This window comes from Hippopotamus amphibius, chromosome 15 (genome assembly GCF_030028045.1).
Source record: "Hippopotamus amphibius kiboko isolate mHipAmp2 chromosome 15, mHipAmp2.hap2, whole genome shotgun sequence".
Taxonomy (NCBI): domain Eukaryota; kingdom Metazoa; phylum Chordata; class Mammalia; order Artiodactyla; family Hippopotamidae; genus Hippopotamus; species Hippopotamus amphibius.
In genome coordinates this window covers 17,141,033-17,161,716 of record NC_080200.1, presented here as the reverse complement: position 1 = coordinate 17,161,716, position 20,684 = coordinate 17,141,033, and the positions used below count along the sequence as shown (strand labels likewise).

Genomic DNA, 20,684 nt, shown 5'->3' with positions numbered 1-20,684 from the left:
GCTTGGGTTCCCTTTTCTTGTTTCCACAGCATTGCCACCTTGCATCCCATCATTTCTTCTGTTAGCCCCTGGGCACAGGCACCATCTCCAGGACCCAGAGCCTCAGTAGACTGAGGCAGCAGTGGTGATGGTTTCTCTGTGTGTCCTCTGCCCCACAGTACATCAGACAACACAGGCCTGCCCCGCTGACCATGGAGGAGGCCCTGGAGGAAGTGAAGAAGGAGCTGTGAACGCCAGGAGGTGAGACAGACTTGTGGGCTAAGGAGCTGGTCCCATATACCAGCTGTGACTCCCACACTTCAGTTCCCAAGAGACATTCAGTGGTGGGGGCAGGTCGTACCCAGGACTCACCTGAGAGGAATCCCAGCTGCAGCCTTTTCTAGCAGAGTAGTTGAGCCCTCCCAGCCCATTTCCTTGGTGTGCCCAGCATCCAAGAGGATGCACCACAGTGGAAATGCAACCCCAGGTGGAGCTGTCACCACTCATGGCAGGACAGAGGATGCCAGCCTGTCTGGAGCCACACAGAACAGCTCCACCTGGGCAGGTGCTGGCTTCCCAGTGAGCTATGGTAGATGGCGGGGGTGAGAACCCCCCATGACTAATGAGGAAGCAGGGCCAGGCGTCCACACTGGGGACTCCCGTGAGACGCCAGGGCAGAGCTTCTGACCCAACTCCACAATTCAAAGTCTCACTCAGGACGCACCTCCTCCCTCCTCAGCCTGAGCACGCTACTGACTTAAACACACAGAGGAAAAGATCTTTAAAAAAAGTCTTTATTTGAAGGCAAAACAGTAAAATCCACAAGAAATTGTTAACAACACGTTTACATTTTATCCTGAATCAGACATGTTTGAACAATTCACAGCTACAGGAAATCTAGAACAAAATCAAATATTTTATCACATCAGGTTGAAAAGTTGGAGAGGATTTTGCATCTTATTGAAAAGAAGTTTTCAAAAATGTTTCTATACAAACAAATGGCACCGCACCAGGCTGCCCGCGGATGCCAAGTACGGCCAATCCCGGGCAGTTGCCCAGTGGCTCCCAGCAGAGGCAGCTCTCTCCAGCCTCACCTCCCATTCATTGAGGGTGAGTGCGGGGCAGGCAAAGGAAGTGACAGAGCAGGAGGCAGGGCCGGTGGTCGCTCTCCACTCTGGATGTGAACGGGCTGTCGCACGTTGAGTGCTGGTGTGGGGGTTCCTCTAAGTGAAAAACACAAGGTGAGATGCTAAGGGTACAGTCTCCAAGGGCGTCAGCATTCCGTGACCTGAAGATGCCTCAGATAAGTTTCCTTACAACCTTTTGTTTCTGCACGTAACAGCAAATGGCTAACGTTAAAATAAAAAAGTCCTCAACTTAAACAGCTAAACAGCTGAAATAACTGAACTAAGGGCCAGTATGTCTCAGAGGAATCAGGCTGCAAATTATCTCACTGGGGATCAGTCAAGATCAGTATTCTTTTTTCTAAAACTAAACCACGTGGAGTAAAAATGAAAACCCTGTTTAACTTTGCAAATCAAAAAGGTTTTGTTTTTCCATTTTTGAAGATTGAGCAGTACCAGTGCCTGGCCTGAGCTTTCTCACGACACAACCTATGGGAGAGTGGGAGAGTGGGAGAGTGAGAGGGCCCACCCCTTGGGTTGGGCTGGCGTGTGCGCGCAGGACCCCTCCTCCACGCACTCCCACTGGTTTAAGAAGCTCAGGCTGAGGGGAGATGCGAGACAGCCCTTCCTTCAGGTGTCAAGAGGGAAATAAGCTCATGGCTGAGCTGGCTGGGCATCTCGTGACTCTTGCTGCTACGTTAGAGCTGGTTTGCAGGTGAGGCCTGGGCCTTCTGCACCATCAAGTGTGGCGCTGGTCACGAGGCCTGCTGAAGCCTTCCTTCTCTTCTGTCGCTCCCCACAGATAGAGACCGTGTGAGAACTGAGCTGTCCCTCTCATCTTCCACTGCCAGTAAGCCAAGAAGGGTCCAACAGCCTGCGCTGCCGGCGGCCGGCCAGTGGTGGGGCTCCCTGCCGGCAGCGCGCCTACTTGCACTCGTCCCTGGCCTTCATGCGGGCGATGAAGGAGTAGCTCTTGTTCCTGCGGTAGTTCTCATAGGGGTCGTCCAGGGCCACACCCACGCCCTTGTACTGGTCCCACTTATCCCGGACGTCGCCCCCCTTGATGGGGTCCTGGATTCCTTGCTCTTTCACGCCGAGGCCACCAGATCCACTCCAGCCTGAAGAAGAGAGGGATGCGTGGTTACAACCCAGAGGAAGCCGGAACTGTGGTGCATTTACCCTGACATGAAGTTGAATGGAAATGCATTTGGACAGGTGGACAACATGCAGACAGGCAGTTTATAAGTGTGCAACTAACGCAGTAAGAAAAACACCCTGTAAAACCCCTGCAGGCTCAGAAGTTCTGCTCATGAGTTGGAATGTTCTCTGATTTCATCACCCCCAACCCCGAATGCCCAGAGCGGGTTGTCCTGTCTTCCCAGGAACCTTACCCATTTTCACCAGCATCTGATGTCCTTTGTTTTCTTCCCCGAGCCTCGAGTCAGGTATAGGAGGTGCTGAATTAGAACCCAGACCAGCTGAGGAACTAAAATTAAGACAGGTTACGTCTTTTAAAAAAGAGCTGACCCATTTATTGGAATGAAAACTTAGAATATTACAGCGTGTCGCTTTCACCAGCATGAGATGGACACACACACACACATTTTGTGTCTCTGGCCGCCTTCTTTATCCTCTTCGCCGGCCAGATAAGGGGGTTCCCTAAGATGACGGCCCCTGCCCCACACTCAGAGGCAAGGGCAGGTAATACCGAACCCATAAAATGGTTAGAAAATACAGAGCCCAGCCACTGCCTCAGGCTTTACAACGTGACTGCAGAGGTAAGAGCGAGGTGTGAGACGAGGTGCCACTGTCACTGCGCTAGTGCTTGGGGGCCCCGAGGTGCCACCTCGGCACAGGCCACCGCGAGCGCATCTTCTAACAACACGTTTCAACATTCACAGCAAAGCATCAGAGGGTTCCAGCGCTACCAGAGGTCATTCGACAGTTAAGACAGAAATCTTACGGCGGGGTGGGGCTCCTGGACCGCGACCGACGTCTCCTTCCTGGGGAATAGGACTTGGACCTCGAGCGAGAGCGGGACCGGGAGCGGCTTCGCGAGGAGCGGGATCGGCTGCGGCTCCTGTGGGGCCGGGGAGAGCAGGTGGCTCAGCACAGCCGCAGAAGAGCCTCAGGCCTTGCACCCTGGGAGGCGGGCCCTGCCTACCTGGACCTGGAGCGGGAGTAGGAGCGGGAGCAGGAACGAGACCTTGACCTTGAGTACGAGCCGGATGACTTTGAGGACCTTGAGTTGGAGCGGGAGGAGGAGCGCCCTCGGCTTTTGGATCTGCTCCGAGACCTCGAGGGTCCGCTGCGGGGAGAGGCCTGGTGAGCCGGAGCCCCTCCCCGGGCTGTGCCCCGCCCGCCCCGCCCCCCCCCCCCCCCCAGAAGACCCCTGATGTGCCCAGTCCAGATGCAGACACGCCCTTTCACATCAGGGTTAAATAAAGCCTGTGGCAAGCTTCTCCCTTGTGCTGGTGTTTTAACTTTGGCCTTGTGGGAAACAGCTCCCTGCAGCTCACAGCACCTGTATTGTGGGGTGCCAGACCCAAGACCCGGGCGGAGGCCAGAACTGACCCCCCTCTGCCCACACTGGGTGTGACACCACAGCGTGCCTGTCAGCAAAGGCAGGGCTCACCCTGAGCTGACCTCGGATGAGACGCGCTGCGGAGGCCTGACCTCCACACAGGCAGTGGGGAGGGGGGCAGGGAGGCGGGCACGTGTGCTCTCACCTGTTCCTTTTCTCCTGGCCTTTCCTCCGCCGGGCCCGCATTTTGGCTCGGAAGAACTCATAGAGGCCGTTCTGCTCCCAGCCTTCACTGTAAGACACGGGTGTCCCCTGTATGAACACGTGCCTCCCGCCCACAGGGAACTTGTGATAAAGGCCTCAGGAATACGTCCTACCCGGCAAGCCTTCCCTCTTTCACTCAGGATGCTGAGCAAGGGCCCAGCACAGACAGCACTCGGTTGGTCATCTTAACAGGGCTGCCCTTTCTCAGAGGAGGAACTAGGCCGAGAGGCCAGGCCGCCTGCTGGGAAGTGGAGAGGCTGGGATGCGTGCCCATGCCTTTCCACGCTGGGCTTTCTCCAAATAGCTGAAGAAGGTCTCAGGGTTTCTGTAACTGGGGATGAAGAACTCTGATTTGCAGGTGGTTAGGCCTGTGGGCCCAAACAGGGCAGGAGGTGATTTTAAGTGAAGCAAGGAGGCCGCTGGGGAAGGAGATCCTGAGAGGGACTTGTGACAAAGCCCGGTGTGCGGCAGCTGGCTGCCTCAGCTTTCGCCACACCTGAGGGAAGTTCTTGTTCTGACGTGTCTAATGGGATTAAAGCCTTTTATTGAGGGCCACGGTGTGTGTGACACACATCACGCAAGCTGGGGGAGAAACAGGATCTCCTAGCCACATTTGCTCACCTGGGCCTCACAACACCCTGGGAAGAAGGTGCGACTGTTCAGAGTCTTTCTTGTGAAGGAAATTCAGGAAGAAAGGCCAGGAGCGGGGACAGAGGCCTCCCCTCCCATCACCAGCCCCACTGCTTGGTCTCCCGGAGCCCCGTACCTGTTCCTGGGCCTGTCATGGGAGGGAGGGCTGTAGAAGGCCTCCACGGCTGCCAGCAGCCTCTCGCTGGGTGGCATGGGGGGTGGGAGGCGGATGTCTTTAGGATCCAAAGGTTTGTACTCGTGGTCTTCCAGCTGCAGCAGAGAACACAGCTGTTACTGCTCCCTGCCAGAGCCCATCCGGGGCAACTGAGGGGGCTGGGGCACCCGGGGAGCCGGGGACGGGAGACAGTTGTCCTGTGCATCAGAGTGCCTCAGCCGGCCCTTCCTGGGAAAGCCCACCCTCCTGTAGGGCTTTGGCCACACCAATGATTCAGTTCCTAAATGGGGTGTTTGAGGATGCCATGGAAGTTGAAAGAAGCCACAGAATTCTCTCTCTGCAAAAATGCAGAGAAGACATGGCCTCCAAGCTCAGGCAAAGGAAAGACCCCTGTTTATTCACAGACACACCATGGATCCCAGATGCGCTCCCTTGCCAACCACCACCCTGTGCCCGGACGCCCACCCCAGGGGCCCCACTATGTGCCCCCCTCTCTGCTCCAGCTCCTACCCTGAGGGCAGCTCCACTGGCCCCTCTGCCTTGGCTCCCTCCCCTCGCTGCCCCGGTGTGACCTGTCTCAACTTCCTCTCTGCTGGTGTCTCAGAGGGGACGGGGTGGCAGGGACCAGTGCGGCCAGCATGACCCTCAGAGAGCCGAGCCCCACCCTAGCTCCCCGCTGACCCCCCTCCTGCCGTGCTCACCTGGAGACCGCCCCCCTTCTGAGAAAGCCCTGTCATCAGCCCCTGGACAAGGTGGCTCCCAAGGGCCAGGACCAAGAGGACCCGCACCTCATGCCCAGCCCAGCTCACCCTGAGCAGCTACCAAACTGGCAGCCCCAGGAGGGAGGCTCGGAGGGAGCGGAGGGGACACGGGCCTCGCCCACGGCCACATGTGAGCATGAGAGGCGGTGTGGCTGTCTCAGGCACATCCTCACGGACTACTGGTCAAGTTCACTGGGGCACGGGGAAGGAGAGGGGCAGGGGCCCTGGGAAGCAGTGTTTTGTAGCCAGTTGGGAAATGGCTTCAACTTGTGAACATTCCACGTGGCGACCGAGCGTTTGCCGCTAAGCTTGGCATTCGCCTCGGCAACGTTACCTTCACGAGGGGGGCCATCAGCCCGGCAGGGAGATCGAAGTAGGGCACGTTGGGGACCAGGCTGGGGTCGTCGTGGTTGATGTGGGGAGGGCCCTGCCGCCGCATGTGAGGGGGCTGCCCATTGAAGCCGTGGGGAGGAGGGCCGAAGTCGGGGTGCTGGGGCCCACCCCAAGGTGGGTGCTCGTTGATCCCAGGGTGAGGCATGCGGTGGCCGGGATGGTGGTGAGGGGGTCCCATCTCTGCAACACAGAAACTCAGCTCAGGCCTGCCGCGAAGTTGAGCGCTGAGCAACGCCAAGAGCCCAGCGGAGATCTCCAAGCTGACAAGCGCCCGTGGAAAGGGGCTCGGAGGGGGAGGAGGACACCCACACCCACTTCTCGGGCAGCCCTGCCCAGCACCCTCCCTCCAGCTGCTTCATTCCCTGCTCAGGGCCACACGGCGACGGGACAGGAGCCGGGGCTGAGTGGCCTGTCCTGCACTCACAGCAGCACCTGACACACCTCACGGGTGAAAGGAGGAACCACAAGGGAAATCACATAACCTGCTAACAGCCACGTTATGAGCTGAACTGTGTCCCTGGTAAACTCACCCCCAGTCCTGACCCCCGGTACCTCAGAATGTGACTGCACTTGGAAATGGGGCTTTTAAAGAGGGGACTATTTTAAATGAGGTCCTATGAGTGGGTCCTGTTCCAATACTGACTGGTGTCTTTATCAGAAAAAGAGATTAAGACACAGACACACGCATAGAGAAGACCATGGGAAGACGCAGGGAGAGGACAGCCATCTACAAGCCACGGGGAGAGGCCTCAGTAGAAACCAACAGCGCTGACACCTTGACCTCGGACCTCCAGCCTCCAGAATGAACTGTCAGAGGAGAACTCCCTGTTGCTGGAGCCATGCGGTCCGTGGTACTTTGATACAGCAGCCCCAGAACGCCCGGCACAAATGAGAAACCTGCTCCTTGCCTCCAGGCTCAGTTTACAGTGAACCTCCCTCTTCTGCAGGATGAACACCCCCTACCTCTGCGGGATATGCGGCCTTGAACCTCGACAGCCGGCCTGGTGTGTGGTGGGTGCCCGCACGAGGGTCTCCAGTCTGCCCTTCTCCCCACCTTCCTGAGGGTCCGGGCTGGGCTTCTCCATCACCCTATGACCCTCCGCCTGTCACTGTGGCTCAGGGCACACCAGGCCACACAACAGGACTGCCAGCTGTGCCGTCAGCCTGCTCAGGAGGCCGACCTGCCAGGCGCCTCTTTTGGGCCCCGTCGGCGAGTGACCTGACCTTCTCAGGGATCGTGGGGCAGGAGAGGAACATGTCACTAGCCCGAGGACGGTCCCCCCAAGGGCGACCTCGCACTCACCGGCTTGAAAGTCCCCCTGAGGGTAGTCGAAGCGGTGAGGGTAAGGCGGCCGCTCAAAGGGGTGCCGAGGGGGGAAGTCGTCCTGCATGAAGCGGGGCGGGAAGCGGTTGAAGTTGTGGGGGTGCGGCGGCTGGTTGAACTGCGGGTGCTGCTGGTGGGGCGGGAAGGGCCCACGGAAGTGTGGTGGCCGCTGCATGCGGAAGGGCGGCTCGCGCTGGCCCCCGCCCCAGGGCGGCTGCTCGTGCTGGCTGTTCCAGGGGCCCTCGAACTGGTTGTTCCAGTTGGGGTCGGGCTGGCTGTTCCAGGGGGCGTCGCGCTGGCCATTCCAGCCGGGGTCCCCGCGCTGCTCGCCCCACATGCCCTCGTGGCTGTTGTTCCAGGGTGGGCAGTGGGGCGGCCCGCCCTGGTGGTGCGGGTAGGGGGGCTGCTCGGGAGGCTGCAAGGCAAAGAGCGGATGTGAGGCCCGGCCCGCACCGGGCACGTGGGGCACTCGGCGGGCGTCTGCCAACGTCAGGCTCTGGCTGCAGACGCAGCCTGGCCCCGAGCCCGCACCGCCTGGAGCTGCAGGCCTACAGTCAAGCCAGGCGCTGCCGCCTTCCTCCTCCTGACACGTGCAGAGGATGGTGTGGGGCCCGCTCCCACCCTGGCCCAGACTCTCAAATGCTGCACCCATATCTGGGCTGGGGAGCCCCCCTCAACCCCATGCCCAACAGAAGCCAGTGACGAACACCAGCCCACGAGCCCCTCAGTGCGACAGTGCAGGTGTGCATCCCCGCACTCGCAGGGTGCAGACCCCGCCCCGATGACACCCCTTCCCTGCCTGTTCTCCCCTCCCTGTCACTTCTCTCCCCTACACTGCCTGCTGGGGTCACCTGCCCTCTCACATCCTGTCTCAGAGCCTGCCCTGTCACCAGGAAATGTCTTGTTGTAAGCTGAAGTCAATGAGCTCTGGAGCTTGCCCAGCTGCTGCTCTGAAGACTTAAAGAGCCAGATTGCAACCCAAATCCAGCGCCAGGGTGGCGTGTGTCTGGGTGAGGCTGCCACCTCTAGGGTCAGGGCTGGGTAGCTCCGCTGACGACAAGCACAGGGAGGCTGGCCCAGGCCACCACACCCTCAGGTCTTTCAAGAGAAGACAGAAAGCCAAATTTGCAATATGACAACTATTTCAAAATGTGTAAGATACCACGTGGGCAGGCCAGGCCATGGTTCCCTCTTGTGGACTGCGGGTGCACTGCTGGCCTTCAGTGAGGGAGCCCCATTGCTGTAAGCCTAACCTGCCGGTCCCCTAAAAGACTGAGCCCAGAGACACTAGGGGCATCTGTTTCCACATCAATAAAATGAGAAGTGCCCTCACATCAGAGGGCACCCACGAAACGCCCAGCACTGCAGGGCTCACAGCAGGCACCTGGGGGCGGCAGCGGTCTTTGTGGGGATGCCCAATCTTTTCTGTGACATTAAATCTCTTGTCCTGAAGCTGGGGTGGGCTGGAGGGACTCACAGCCATGACCCTCCACTTGTCAGCCCAGAGCCGTCCCCCTTGCGCCCCCTCCACACTGGGTCACTAGGAAGAGCCATGCCCACCATGCCTGGTCAAGAGGCAAGTGGACACCCAGGCCTGGACCTGACCACTTGAACCAGGTCCAGTGGCTGGTGAGCAAGCTATGGGGTGCTTTCCTGTCATGTCATGCTGGATGAGATGACCACTGCCCCGGCCTAGAAGTTTCTGACTCTAAGGAACCTGGAGGGAGTGACAGACCAGCTTCCCAGCCCCAGAAAACGCTGCTAGCCTGACATTTCTGACCTTTCCCTTCCTTACGAAGCACCATGTTCTTTCTGGGGTGATGAGATGTTGACACTGCTAGACACACTAGTTAAAAAGGGAAGGAAACACATCACCTTGCTATACTTAGTGTTGTGAAGCTTCTCAGCATTCACAGGAAAATGGGGACCTGTGTTACTGAGAAGCCCAGGTAATCAAAGCTCCTGGGAGGGATGTAAAGGCCCAACTCTCCTCCCCAGCTCAGTCCCCATACCTTGGGAAGACTATCCCCCTCTTGCCACCCCCACAACCCCGGGCCCTGCTGCAGAATCTCACTGCTCAGGGAGCCACTAAAAGCCCATCAACCTGCAGAGGCCAACACCCACCTGCACCCACCTGCCTCCCATCCAGCTGAGCCCAAGTGTGCCTCACCTGCCCTTGCAACAAGTTTTAAGAGATACCTGCTGCTGGCCCCAAGGAGCAACGGGGTGGGGCTGGTCAAACCACGGGGGCTTGTTAGGTGGGATCTGGTCATGGGGGCCAGGGCCCCGGGGGCCAGTGGCGGCAGGGTCCTGGACTCCTCCTGAGGTGTCGTACTCGGAAGACCCAGGTATCTGGATGGGAGGCTTGTTGTCGTCTAGAATCAGGCAAAAAAGCAGTCAGGGGTGGCAGCAGGAGGCTCCAACTGAAATGATCTTCAGCAAGCAGCCAGGGCCAACGCAGGCGGTGCTTACTGCCCAACAGACCCCACTTCTTGACCCCACTGAAAACTGCCATTGTCTCTGGGAAGACAGCATGAAGGGGAGAGGACTGACCTTGTTCAGGATACACACCTCTCTTCTTCGAAAACTTTACAGATAAGCCACGTTGATTTTAGTTTGCTCCAGAGCCCTATCACTTTATTTTATTAAATACCCTTTTGTTAAAAGATTTCTTCCCATCTGATCTGTTATTTCGTCAGACTTTCTAGTATTAAACCATCCTTAAATATTCCTAAGATGTATCCTATTTGGTCATGATGTTATCTTTTAAATACTTTGCTAGATTTCACCTGCTAAGACTTTATTTACTATTTCTCTATCTTTGCTCAGAAGTGACACTGGGTTACATCTTTATTTCTTTCCCTGCCCATGTTCATTTTTCACCTTGAAAAATGACTTGGAGAGCTTGCCTCTCCATTCCCTGGGGTGGTTTGTACAGGAGAACTGTCAGTTGTAAGCGCTTGGTCACATCTACCTGTGAAATCATCTGCCTGGGGCTTATGAATACATTAGAATCTGCTCCTGGGACTGGGCCTGAGACTACAGAACCAGAGCCTTTCCTGGGGGTAGACTCTGCTTTCTGGAGGCTGCCTCCTGGGGGCGGGTGCTGAGGGAGCCACGTACCAGGCTGGGTGGTTGGGGGGATGGCCGGGGCGGGCGTAGGGGCCGGGGGTGGGGCAGGCGGCGGCGGCGTGGCCTTGACTTCAGCCTCCATTTGTGGCATCTGGATCTGCTGCTGTTGCTGCTGCTGCTGCTGCTGGGCCAGGCTGTTGACAAACTCCTCGTGCTGCGTCTTGAGGGTCTGGATCTGCTGCTGGAAGGCCAGCTGCACGGGCTGGACCACCGAGGAGTACTCGTTGATGAGGGTCGCCTGGTGGAGAGCAGAGCAGCCGGCACTCAGGATGTGAGACTCAAGGTCCAAGACCCTCTGGAGCAGCACAGGGACAAATGCCTGGGCAGCACCCAGAGGTCGGGGTGATGCTGCGGGCAGCGAGGCCCAGGGACCCAGCGCGGGCAGGCAGTTGTCACATGTAACAACCAACTCGGGCTTGACAACCACAGAGCATCTCCGTCTAGCCAGCCTTGGGGATGTTCCGCGCTGGGCAGTTTAGGATTCCCTAACAGTGGGAACAAGCAAGGACAGCCGTGCCCTGGATTGCCACGCAGACATTCAAACGCCACCACTGGGACTTCCCTGGTGGTCCAGTGGCTAAGAATCCGCCTTTCAATGCAGGGAACTCGGGTTCGATCCCTGGTTGGGGAACTAAGATCCCCCATGCCGCAGGGCAACTAAGCCTGAGTGCCACAACTACTGAGCCCACTCGACACAACGAGAGAGAAGCCCGCACGCCACAACGTAGAGCCTGCACACTGCAACAAAAAGATCCTGTGTGCTGCAACTAAGCCTTGATGGCAGCCAAGAAAAACCAAAAAACAAAAATCATCCCACCACTGACAACCGTCCTCGTACATGCTCACAGGCTGTAGTTCTTACTCACTGTACGGCTTTGAGCAAGTCACAACCTCCCCAGAGCCTCAATTTCCTCGTTTGTAAAATGGGCCAATAACGGGACCTACCTCTGAGGACCTGGGGGAAATGCAGTGAAAGGAACTAGGGCGTCTCAGTAACTATGAGCTGCTACCACCAACTCAGGAGGAGAAAAGCAGTGAATATCACTGTGGTATGTGGTACGAGCCCACTTTTATTTAGCAGTAAAAAAATAGTAGGTAAAATTTAGAAAAAGTCTGAAATGCACTTTGCTCATTTGCCTTCCTGAGCATGAAAGCTTCTCCCCTGTAGGGAGGGCGGCAGTCAGGAGCATCACAGAAGAAACGGTCAACATGTGGCTTCTGCCATTCAACCAGACCTGTGCAGGAAGACGGCATCTTCCGGCCTGAGAAAAAGGGGGTGTGAACTGTGCCTTTTACCCAAGCAGCTGTTGATGGGGTAGCAATGTTGGCACCACAGCAGAGGTGACCAGGAGATCCGGCCCTCCTCTCCCTGCCCTACGACCCTGTCCTCTGAGCAGCCGCCCCCTGAGAGAAGCAGATGTACACACAGGGGACACGGTGCACAACACGATCACTGTGGCAGCCTAGACTATGCCAGGGTTTCCTCACGCTCCCATCACACCTGCAGGACCAGAGCAAATGGGCCAAAGACGCCCCCGAGAGCAGAGCCTAAACCAGGTAACCTAGTCACAAGCGCACCAGGAAAAAAGTCTGGCGGTCTCACCTAGGAGGGCTCACTGGCTGCTGTAGACAGGGTGCGGCCTCCGAAGTTGCTCCCCAGACCCTGCCTCCCACCGCTCACCACCATCCCAGGGCGCACTCCTGGGAGTCCAGTTAGGAAAATGTCACCAGGACGCCTGAGGTCACCATAGTAGCAGTGGTACCCAGCCTGACTTCAAAGAGCAACACACACCTGGTACTGGCCGAGCCCCAGGGCCGGGCTCTGTAACTGCTGGATGATGGAGTCGTCAAAGTAGCCATTCTTCTCCCAGAGCTGCAGGAGCTGCACGTGGGGGAGGAGGGAAAGGCCGGGTCAGGGGGAACACGCACGCCCCCCAGGCCCTGCCCACCTCCCCCGCCCCACCAGCCACCCTTCGTACCCGGGCAATCTTCTGCTGCTTGTCCTCCTCTACGGCCAAGAAGCTGGTACAGTAGATGGGCACCACGACCTTCTGCAGGGCGGCCAGCAGCTCCCGGGCCTGCTTGCGCTGGCTGTGAGGGAGAGACCTTCCGCGCGTCAGGGCCCTGGGGCGGGACCCGGCCACGCACCCGTTACCATCGCGGCTCCAGCCACAGCCCCCTCTGCCTTCTCGGGACACGGGCCCCCAACCCGGCTGGGACAAGGGCTGGGCTCCCCACACGACGGATGGACGGCAGGGGGAGGGAGAGAACACAGCCTGGGGACTTTCGGAGCAAGGCCTGTCACCCTGGTCCCCTTATCGGTAAAACAGCCCTTCCCTCCCAGGGTGGGGCGAGGCTGGACGGACACAGGCCCCTGAGAGCCCCAGATGCCCACAAAGGCTGACCTGGGGCTGCTGTAGGCTCAGGGCCTTGTCCGCGCAGCCTCGCTCAGCACTGCCACCCCCTCCGCACAAGCACACCCGGGCTGGGACCCCGCCTTCCACGAGGCAGAGGGAGTGTGCGGGTTGCCAGCTGCCTAGAGCCTGAGGCCTGGCAGGGTGAGGCGGCTGCTTGGGGGGCACGCTGTGCACAGAGGAGTGTGGAGGCCCCTGTGGCTGTGCAGTGAGGTGGCGGAGCCCGGGAAAGAAGGCGGGCAGCTGGAACCCCTCCCAGAGGTGAGCTCATCCGAGTGAGCTCAGAGAGAGCGGCAAGTGCCCGGGGCAGGGAAGCCGGGTCGGGGGAGGGAAGGCAGTCCAGGCGGGAGGACAGGGCGAGTGGCACTGGGCTTCCAGACAGTGAGGCTCGGGAAGAGCAAGCGCGTGGCTGGAGAAGTGCCAGCAATGGGGCTGTCTCTGCAGAGCTGCCCGGAGTCAGTGGAGCAGCTGGGGGAGCAGGAGGGCAGACAAGGTTCCAAGCAGCTGCTTATTTCCCAATGGCAGAGAAACAAAGGAGGGCAGTGCAGGGAGCGCTGAGTGACAATGAACCCGCCCACAAGGCACAGGAATCGGGGAGGAGCGGGGGCAAGACCCAGGTCTGAGTCTGTGGCCCTCACGGGAGCTGTCCCTTCAGCCAGCCATGTTCAAAGACAAACGCGGCAGCCAGTCTTCACAGCTACAGGCTAGCCTTACTAGCCCCATGAGCTTCCGCCTGTCTCTGGTCCAGGCATCTGGTTTCTTGACTTAACCTTCCTCATAAAGCCCCAAAGAGGCCGTGTGGAAGTAAACACCAGCCTGGCCTTAGAAGGGCTAGGGGAGGGGTGGGGAGGGGGACAGAGAGTTAGCCAGGAGGATGCTATGGGAAGAGTCCTGAAGCAGAGCGGGGTCAGGTGACTGGGGTGTGTGTAGATCAGTGAAGGGCAGCTGACAGAGAGACGCTGAGAAACACCCAGAAGCTGCCCTGAGAGCGAGAAGGGGACAGCAGCCCCAGGTGGGGTGAGGGGTCTCGGGTAGGGGGTGAGAGGTGTATGCGTGCTGGGGGGGGCGGCTGTCCTCCCGATGGAGAGCTTGTGACTCAGACCGACCCTCCCCCAAGCTCCTGTGGAAGAGTGGTCCCCGGTGCTGGGACAGGACAGGCTCCTGAGCGCAGAGCAGCGGCCAGGAGAGGGAGAAGGAGCAGGAGGGGAGGTGGAGTGGGCAGGGCCCTCACCAGTGGTGCAGCACATCGTTGATCAGGTAGATGAGGTGCAGCCGCAGCTCGAAGTGTGCCCCGTCGGCCGTGATGCGGTTCCGGAGGTGGCCCGCCATCAGCTCGCAGTGCGGTGGGGACTTGGCGTTGCTGAACATCCAGTTCTTCCCCGCCTGCAACAGCCAGGGCGGTGGGTGAGCGGGGCCGGGCTCCCCCAGGCCGAAGTGCGTGCAGATACCGAGGAGTATCAGGCAGCTTCTGCCTGCCTTCTGTCTCTCTCTCGGCAGGGGAGCCCACGGAAGTGCTCAAGTGGGAGGGGAGGGAGAGACAGGGTGCCCCTGGAGCAGCCCTGGCCCAGACAGGCTGTGGGAGCTCCCACCTGGTCAGGAGTGCCAGTCCTGGGAGCACACCCCCCGCCCGTCCCCGGCCCTCACCGAGATGGCATCTTTGGTGCAGGTGTCGATGATGGGCTGCAACAGGTTGTCAAATTCGTTCATGTCCAGCTGGGTCTCCTCCAGGAGCTTCTGCATCTGCTGCTCCACTGCGTGGGCCACAGCTGCTGTCACCTGCTCCTGGAAGGCCAGGTGCAACCGAGACTGGGTGAGGAGGGACCCTGGCCCAGGCCCACCCAGGCTGGCCCATCAGCACCCCGCCCCCAGCACTCACACCCGAAGCCCGAGACACGCATCTGTGAGTCATGGCCACAGTAGGAAGAGCAGGCAGAGGATACAGTCAGACAAGACACAGGCGGAGACGATGTCTCCCCTGAGGTTACAGGTGGAAAGATTAAGACCTCCGCATATCAATTCACCAAAAAACAAGGGAAAGAAAAATGAGTGGCGGGTGGGAACGTGATAAGGAGGGGACAGATATAAACAGTCACCAGTCAAACAAAAGCAGAGCAACCACACTAGCAACCAGGGAGTCCGAAATTAAAACATGACGCCAGACTTCTGCCCGTTAAGCTGGCAAACAGACACATGGCTGAGACCCAGTGCTGCTGGGGGGACAGGCAGTCAGTCCAGGGCTGGCCGAGGCCAGACTGCCCAGTCTGTGACGAGCTCCGTATGGAAACTGAGAGTGGGCATTCTGCAGTGTTCTGTTTTCAGTAATACAACAGGAACTTACGTCTTGACTCTAGTAATAAAATTGGGGCTGGTGTTTCACATGTCTTTTTATTCGTCTTGTACCTGTGCCAATTCACCCTACTGAATTTGGCCAAAGTACCAGACTGTGATGGTTTGGGACAAAAGGGTCCTCAGGGTCCTTCCCACAACAGCTTGGGGTGACCTGACTAGCAGGAGTTGGTGCCCATGGCACCGGAGGCCACCTGGCATTCTCTGTCACACCATTTCCAACGTGCAGCCTCACTTGTCAGCATCCACTCCAACACGACAGGGGTGTGTGCGTCAAAGCTCGTGCAATGACCTCACTGGGATGAGAAGCAACCTCAGTGTCCAGCATCAGGGGTCAAGCTAAACACAACATGGGTGGTGGTGGCACTGGAGGGATAATGACTGTCACGCCCTGGGCCCCAGGACATCCCTGTCCTCAGCGCTGACATCTATTATTAGTGTCAAGGTACAGATGCAAAAACTGAGGCACAGAGGGTGAGCTCCAGGCACCCACCTGAGGATGTGGGGGGCGGCAGCGGAGCGGGGGGGGGGGGTGGGGGGGGGTGGGGAGGGGGGGCGTACCTGTCTGAGGGCCAGCAGGTGCTGCTCCTGCTGCTGCAGGCTCCACTGGCTCTGCTGGATGAGCTCGTCCATGGACGGGGTGCCCTGGGCTGGTGGAACGGGCGCAGCAGGGGCCAGCGGGGGCTGTGGCAGGGGCGGCAGGGCTGCGGCCGCCTCCAGCTCTGGAGCCTGCTGCTTGCAGATGACTGGCGGGAGAGGAGGAGAGGCGGCCCCTGTGAGGAGGTGGCTGGGGTCCAGGTGTCCCCTCAGCCACCTCTTGGGCAGCTCTCAGCCACGGGGGTTCCTCTCCCTATACTCACCATCCAGAGGAGGACCCCTGCGATGCGCCGCAGCCACGCCTGCCCTCAGCCTCACAGGGCCTAGCCCCGCGCCCCCTTCCATGTTCCCTTCCACTCGTCCTTCTGCCTCCTGCTTGTCCTCTCCTCAGAGACCTTTGGGACTGTCATCTCACCACCCTCCAGCCAACACCATCCGGCCTTGCCCACCGTGCTTCAGCCCAAAGGAAGCCTGAGCCCACCCCCTCCACCCTCTCCACCCCTTGCCTGGGCCTGAAGCAACAGGCCCTCCCCGCGCAAGCTCGGCAGCTGTCTCAAATGCCTGCTGTCCCCCAGTCTACCCTTCCCTTTCAATGCGTCAAAGCCACCGGACCTCTGGATGTCCAACCAGCAAACCCACACACCTGCAGTCCTGCGGCAGCAGCACCCCTGACACACACGGTGCCCTCCCCACACCCCGCCCCCTGCCTTCCTCCCACTGACTCTGTTCCTCTGCACTCAAGGGTCAATCCAGATCTAGGTGGCGTGGGATGCCCCATCCTGACGGCAAGAGACTGGACTGGGCAGGCGCAGGCCCCAAACCTGGCCAGATGAGACGGGAGGGGAAGACTTGGGGAAGGGTCCCTGGACGAGATGGCCTCCCTCTCTGCGTCTGGGCCTCGGCTGGCCTGGGTGCGACCATGCTCTGCTGGAGCTCTTCTGAGTCCCACCCTAAGGGGGCCTAGCCTTTGAACAAAGCCGAAGAAAGGAGAGTGAGGTGCGGGGTGTCGCCCAGGGCTGAGGCAGGCCTTCCGGTGCTTGCACCCAAAGGCACGCTCTGGGACCACCCCGACTTGCGCTCTGCATCCCACCCACCTAGGGACACTGCTTCAGGAAATGGGTCCTCTCGCTCTCTTGCCTTCATTTTCTCTCTTTACTGACTCTGCCCCAGCAATATCTAAACACACCAGTCTTCTATCTTTTAAAAAATACCTCTTCATCCCACACCCACCTCCCAACAATTTTACAGCCAAGATTCATCTTCAGTTCTTCATTTCCCCTTTATTTCAGCCCTCAGAGGACTGGCTTCGCCCACCCACCCCACCCCCAAAGCCACTGTGGGCATCCCACTCCGGCCGATGGCCCCTCCCAGCTACTCATCTCATGTGGCCAGTGTGGCCATCCCCTAGGCCCCTTCTTCCTCCATCCAACCTTACATGCCGAGATGCCTGGTCTGTAAGTTAAGCCCTCTTCGCTGAGCAAGCCCCCAGGGGAACGTGACATTTTCCTGTGGCTGCAGTTACAAAGTGCACTCTACAACCCCTAAATCTATCACTGTCGTCCTGGATTCCTCAAGCTTTGGGTCTAATCACAGACCAAAGAGCCACTGCTTTCCAAAGGTACCTCAAACAGGCACCGGTCTCCTCTCACCCCGTGCTCCACCCCCTCCAAAGCTCCCCTCCTGATCCACAGCTGGCAGCTACGCCCACATACCCAAGCCAGAAGCAAGAAGGTCCGTGCACCTCTCTCTCCCTTGCCCCTCACACTAACAAGCTGTTCCACACAGTCAAGTCACCCTCCTAGATCACACACCAATCTGTGTCCTGCCACCACCACGACTCTGCGGTCGCCTGCATCACCCTGGGAACTGGTTTCCCTGCATCCAGTCCTGTCCCCTTCCCCTCTTCTCTACACCATGACTGTAGTGCCACTGCTCAAACTGTGATCCACCGGCCAGCCCCAGGGGACACCAAGACTAGACAAGCACAGAAATGGAGGAGGAGGACTTCGCTGGCGGTTCACTGGTTGAGACTCTGGGCTTCCAATGCAAGGGGGCGCAGGTTTGATCCCTGGTCAAGGGACTAAGATCCCATATGCCGCGTGCTGAGGCAGAAAAGAAAAAAGGGAAAAGGAAAAAGGCAAAGAAAGAAAAAGAAAAGAAAAAAAAAAGAAAAGAAACGAAATGGCAATGGAGTGTTTTGCCACTTTCATGGCAATTTGATGTTTCAGAGTTCACATTTTTTTTTTTTCTTTGTTCGCTGTGCCATTCAACCTGTGGGATCTTAGTTCCCCAACCAGGGATTAAACACGGGACCTGGCAGTGAAAGTGCCAAGTCCTAACCACTGGACTGCCAGGGAATTCCCAACATGGTTCACATTTTTATCGTACTCTGCAAAACTGTACTTTTTGCAACGGAATGGAAAAAACCAAAAACCCAGTCCTTTACCAGAGTCTGTGAGGCGCCATCCTTGAGCAGTCCCGGGACTCAATCTTCTCAAACCACCAGGGTGAAGGGCTGGCTACACAGTCCTGAAACCCTTCTAGGGCTTCCCCAAAGCTTCCAGAATTCCTAAGTCCTTGGCAAGCCAGCCCTTTCTGCTCCGCACCCTCAATGCTAGCCACTCCAAGAATCCCTTCTCTGGGCTTCAGGCCCCCTGAGCTTTTGTCCCCTCTCCTTCCCTATCCCTCCTAGGGCTTGTTCCTCCGCCTAAACACTCTTGGCTCCTCGGTTTTGACCTGGCTAACTCTGACACGGACTTTACCTGCAGAAAGCATTTCCTGAGCCCCAATCTCCCCTGCTAGAAGCACCCCAAGCTCCCCCCATTATGGCATCAAGTCCCAAGCAACCCAATTTCTGACCTTCCAGGATGGGAGCAGGCTCCCCGCTCAAGGAAGCAGCTCTTGCCTCATGGTCCCTCGAAACCAAACACTATCCTCCCCTGGCCCAGTTATGCCACAGGCATCAATACCCAACTGGCGCTTTCGTTCACAGATTCTACCCCTCACCACACCTGTCCCCAGGCGCACTCCCTTTACTCAACTGGCCGACTCAATTCAGACCACCAACTGCCAGCCTCACTGGTCCCAGCCTCCACTCACACTCCCTCCAGTCCGTCCTCCACACAGGCCACATAAAACCAACCCATCTCTCCCTTGTTTCAACCTCCCTCGTGGCTTCCCACTGACTACAGCAGCAATTTTAAAGTTGGCATGCTGAAGCTAAGGAACAGTTGCTCCAGTACAACATTTTGCCTACAGTTTCAGACAACTCATCTCCCCCACCCTCACCTCAAACCTAAACAGGCACCAGAAGCAGCCTGGGACTAAGGAAGAAAACCCAAACTTTCCCCTGGAAACTTTCCCACTCCAGATCAAACCCTTCCCCCATCTATATATGTCTATTCTCCAGCCATGCTGTGCCTCTCATGGCTTCTCTTCCAGCTCTCAAAACACACTGTACCTGTTCAAGCCACTGTACCTTTACTATATCTCACAAACTATCCAGCACCTACTACATGCAACCTATTAGGCACAATAACGACCCAAACAGGTCTGGTTGGCCTCAGGGAGCTTGTAATCCAGGGAGCATTCACCTTTCAATACCCAACTGCTTGGCAATCTAAAACACAACGTTAGGGGCTTCCTAGGTGGAGCAGTGGTTAAGAATCCGCCTGCCAATGTAGAGGTCACGGGTTCGATCCCAGCTCCAGGAAGATCCCACATGCCGCGGAGCAACAAAGCCCGTGTGCCCAAAAAAAATAAAACACAACGTTACCTAGAAGCTAGGGATTTCCTACTGAACAAGACAAACATGAGCTCGGGGACTGTTTACCTGTTATTTATAAGCCAGCTGTGATAACTAACCTCATCTTAAACTCTTTAAGGATAGGACCGGGATCATGAAGCCCAACCTAGTAAACGTACACAGTTGCCAAGAACTAAAGCCCACAGGACAATTCATTCGATCTGGACTGCAATCATCTGAAACGCACAAAAACCTTACTGGACCTACAGAGAGTCGGCAACGGGGGCTGGATGGTACCTGCTCAGAGGGTCCCACCCAGTCCGGCTTCTATCGCTTCCTCCCTGGAAAACACTGAAGCAGTCACTCTACTCGCTGACCTCAATCACCACGTTTGCAAAACAGCACGAATCCCTGAGCCGGAGCCCCGGAACGGGGATTGATAACCTCGGTCTCCATGGCACTTGGACCCTGCAGCCGCACGGGTGCAGGGCTCTGGGAACAGCGGAAGGGATCGTGAAGGCCGAACTAACCCATTTTCACAGAGAAATAGCACGCGACCCAAAAGAAGGCGTTTTGTGGCAGAGCCCGAAATGGAATCAGAAAAAGGATTCGCTCGAGAGGGCGGCCTGAGGGCTGGAGAGGACTTACGTTGCTGCTGCTCCAGCGCCAACTTGCACTTGTAGTAACTGTAGAACTCGCCTCCAAACAGAAACGAGAATTTCGGGTTGTCCTTCTGCTTCTCCATCGTCATCTTTTCAAACTCGGGCCCGTTCCGAGCCACAAACTGGGCCAGCTTGTCGATGACATTTCGGAGCTCCTGGTCTGGAGGACGGAGAAAAGGCCACGCGGGGCGTCAGCGAGGACCGCCCAAATCCTGGGGCCCTGGTTTCCCAGCCCGCGTCCGCTGGGCCGGGGTCCCTAGGGGTGGGCCCCAAAAAGGCCGCCCTTGTACGGATCCCGATAGGGGCCAGAAGCGCGCCGGGAATGCGGGGACCCGCGGGAGAGGCCGCAGGAGAACCCGGGAGGCCGAGCCCCGCCCCCTCCTAGGCCCGGGGACCCCGGGAGGCGGGGCGGATCAACAGGGGATTCCGGGGAGAGAGAAACGGCCCCCGAGCCCAGCCTGGGCCTCACCGTCGGGGGGCAGCGGCATCTCCATGGCTCCGGCCGCGGGGAACGTCCTACGGAGCCTCACGATCGCCCACCACAGCCGTCTGCGGAAGCCGGCCGGAAGTGGCGCGAGGGAGCCTTTTACGGCTGGCCTCGCGGGCTGCTTCCG

General features: G+C 58.1%; 2 protein-coding genes across 7 annotated transcripts in view; one reads left to right on the top strand and one right to left on the bottom strand.

The window, feature by feature from the left end:
* Positions 1-3,142, top strand: part of C15H19orf44 (chromosome 15 C19orf44 homolog) — an 18,111-nt gene extending 14,969 nt beyond the window's left edge. For 3 of the 4 annotated variants that reach the window (XM_057709248.1, XM_057709246.1, XM_057709245.1), the window contains 2 exons: positions 159-240; positions 1,906-2,044. In XM_057709248.1, the coding sequence (XP_057565231.1) occupies positions 159-240; positions 1,906-1,909 (86 nt within the window). In that variant the 3' untranslated portion in view covers positions 1,910-2,044. Of the gene's footprint in view, positions 1-158; positions 241-1,905; positions 2,045-3,004 lie in introns of those variants that run through there. The other variant, XM_057709247.1, reaches the window with a different exon arrangement.
* CHERP (calcium homeostasis endoplasmic reticulum protein) lies at positions 756-20,684 on the bottom strand. 3 transcript variants are annotated; one of them, XM_057709242.1, is made up of 17 exons: positions 20,540-20,684; positions 20,057-20,230; positions 15,628-15,812; positions 14,365-14,502; positions 13,952-14,103; positions 12,286-12,430; positions 12,099-12,188; positions 10,298-10,544; positions 9,374-9,549; positions 7,154-7,589; positions 5,792-6,030; positions 4,658-4,791; positions 3,833-3,919; positions 3,268-3,411; positions 3,067-3,183; positions 2,495-2,589; positions 756-2,221 (listed from the first exon to the last, which is right to left on the bottom strand). In XM_057709242.1, the coding sequence occupies exons 1-17, from the start codon at positions 20,562-20,564 to the stop codon at positions 2,028-2,030; spliced, it is 2,778 nt and encodes a 925-aa protein (XP_057565225.1). In that variant the 5' UTR covers positions 20,565-20,684; the 3' UTR covers positions 756-2,027. The 3 variants fall into 3 exon arrangements, with proteins under 3 accessions (XP_057565225.1, XP_057565226.1, XP_057565227.1); XM_057709243.1 differs by having other exon boundaries at positions 12,286-12,397; XM_057709244.1 differs by lacking the exons at positions 20,057-20,230; positions 20,540-20,684 and adding an exon at positions 15,927-16,131.

Coding starts and splice junctions, on each gene's coding strand:
- CHERP (XM_057709242.1), bottom strand. CDS start 20,564: ATGGAGATGCCGCTGCCCCCCGACG. Junction 14,104..14,364: donor GCACCAAAGATGCCATCTCG/GTGAGGGCCGGG, acceptor TGGCTGTTGCAG/GCGGGGAAGAACTGGATGTT. Junction 9,550..10,297: donor CCCCCCAACCACCCAGCCTG/GTACGTGGCTCC, acceptor GCCTGATTCTAG/ACGACAACAAGCCTCCCATC.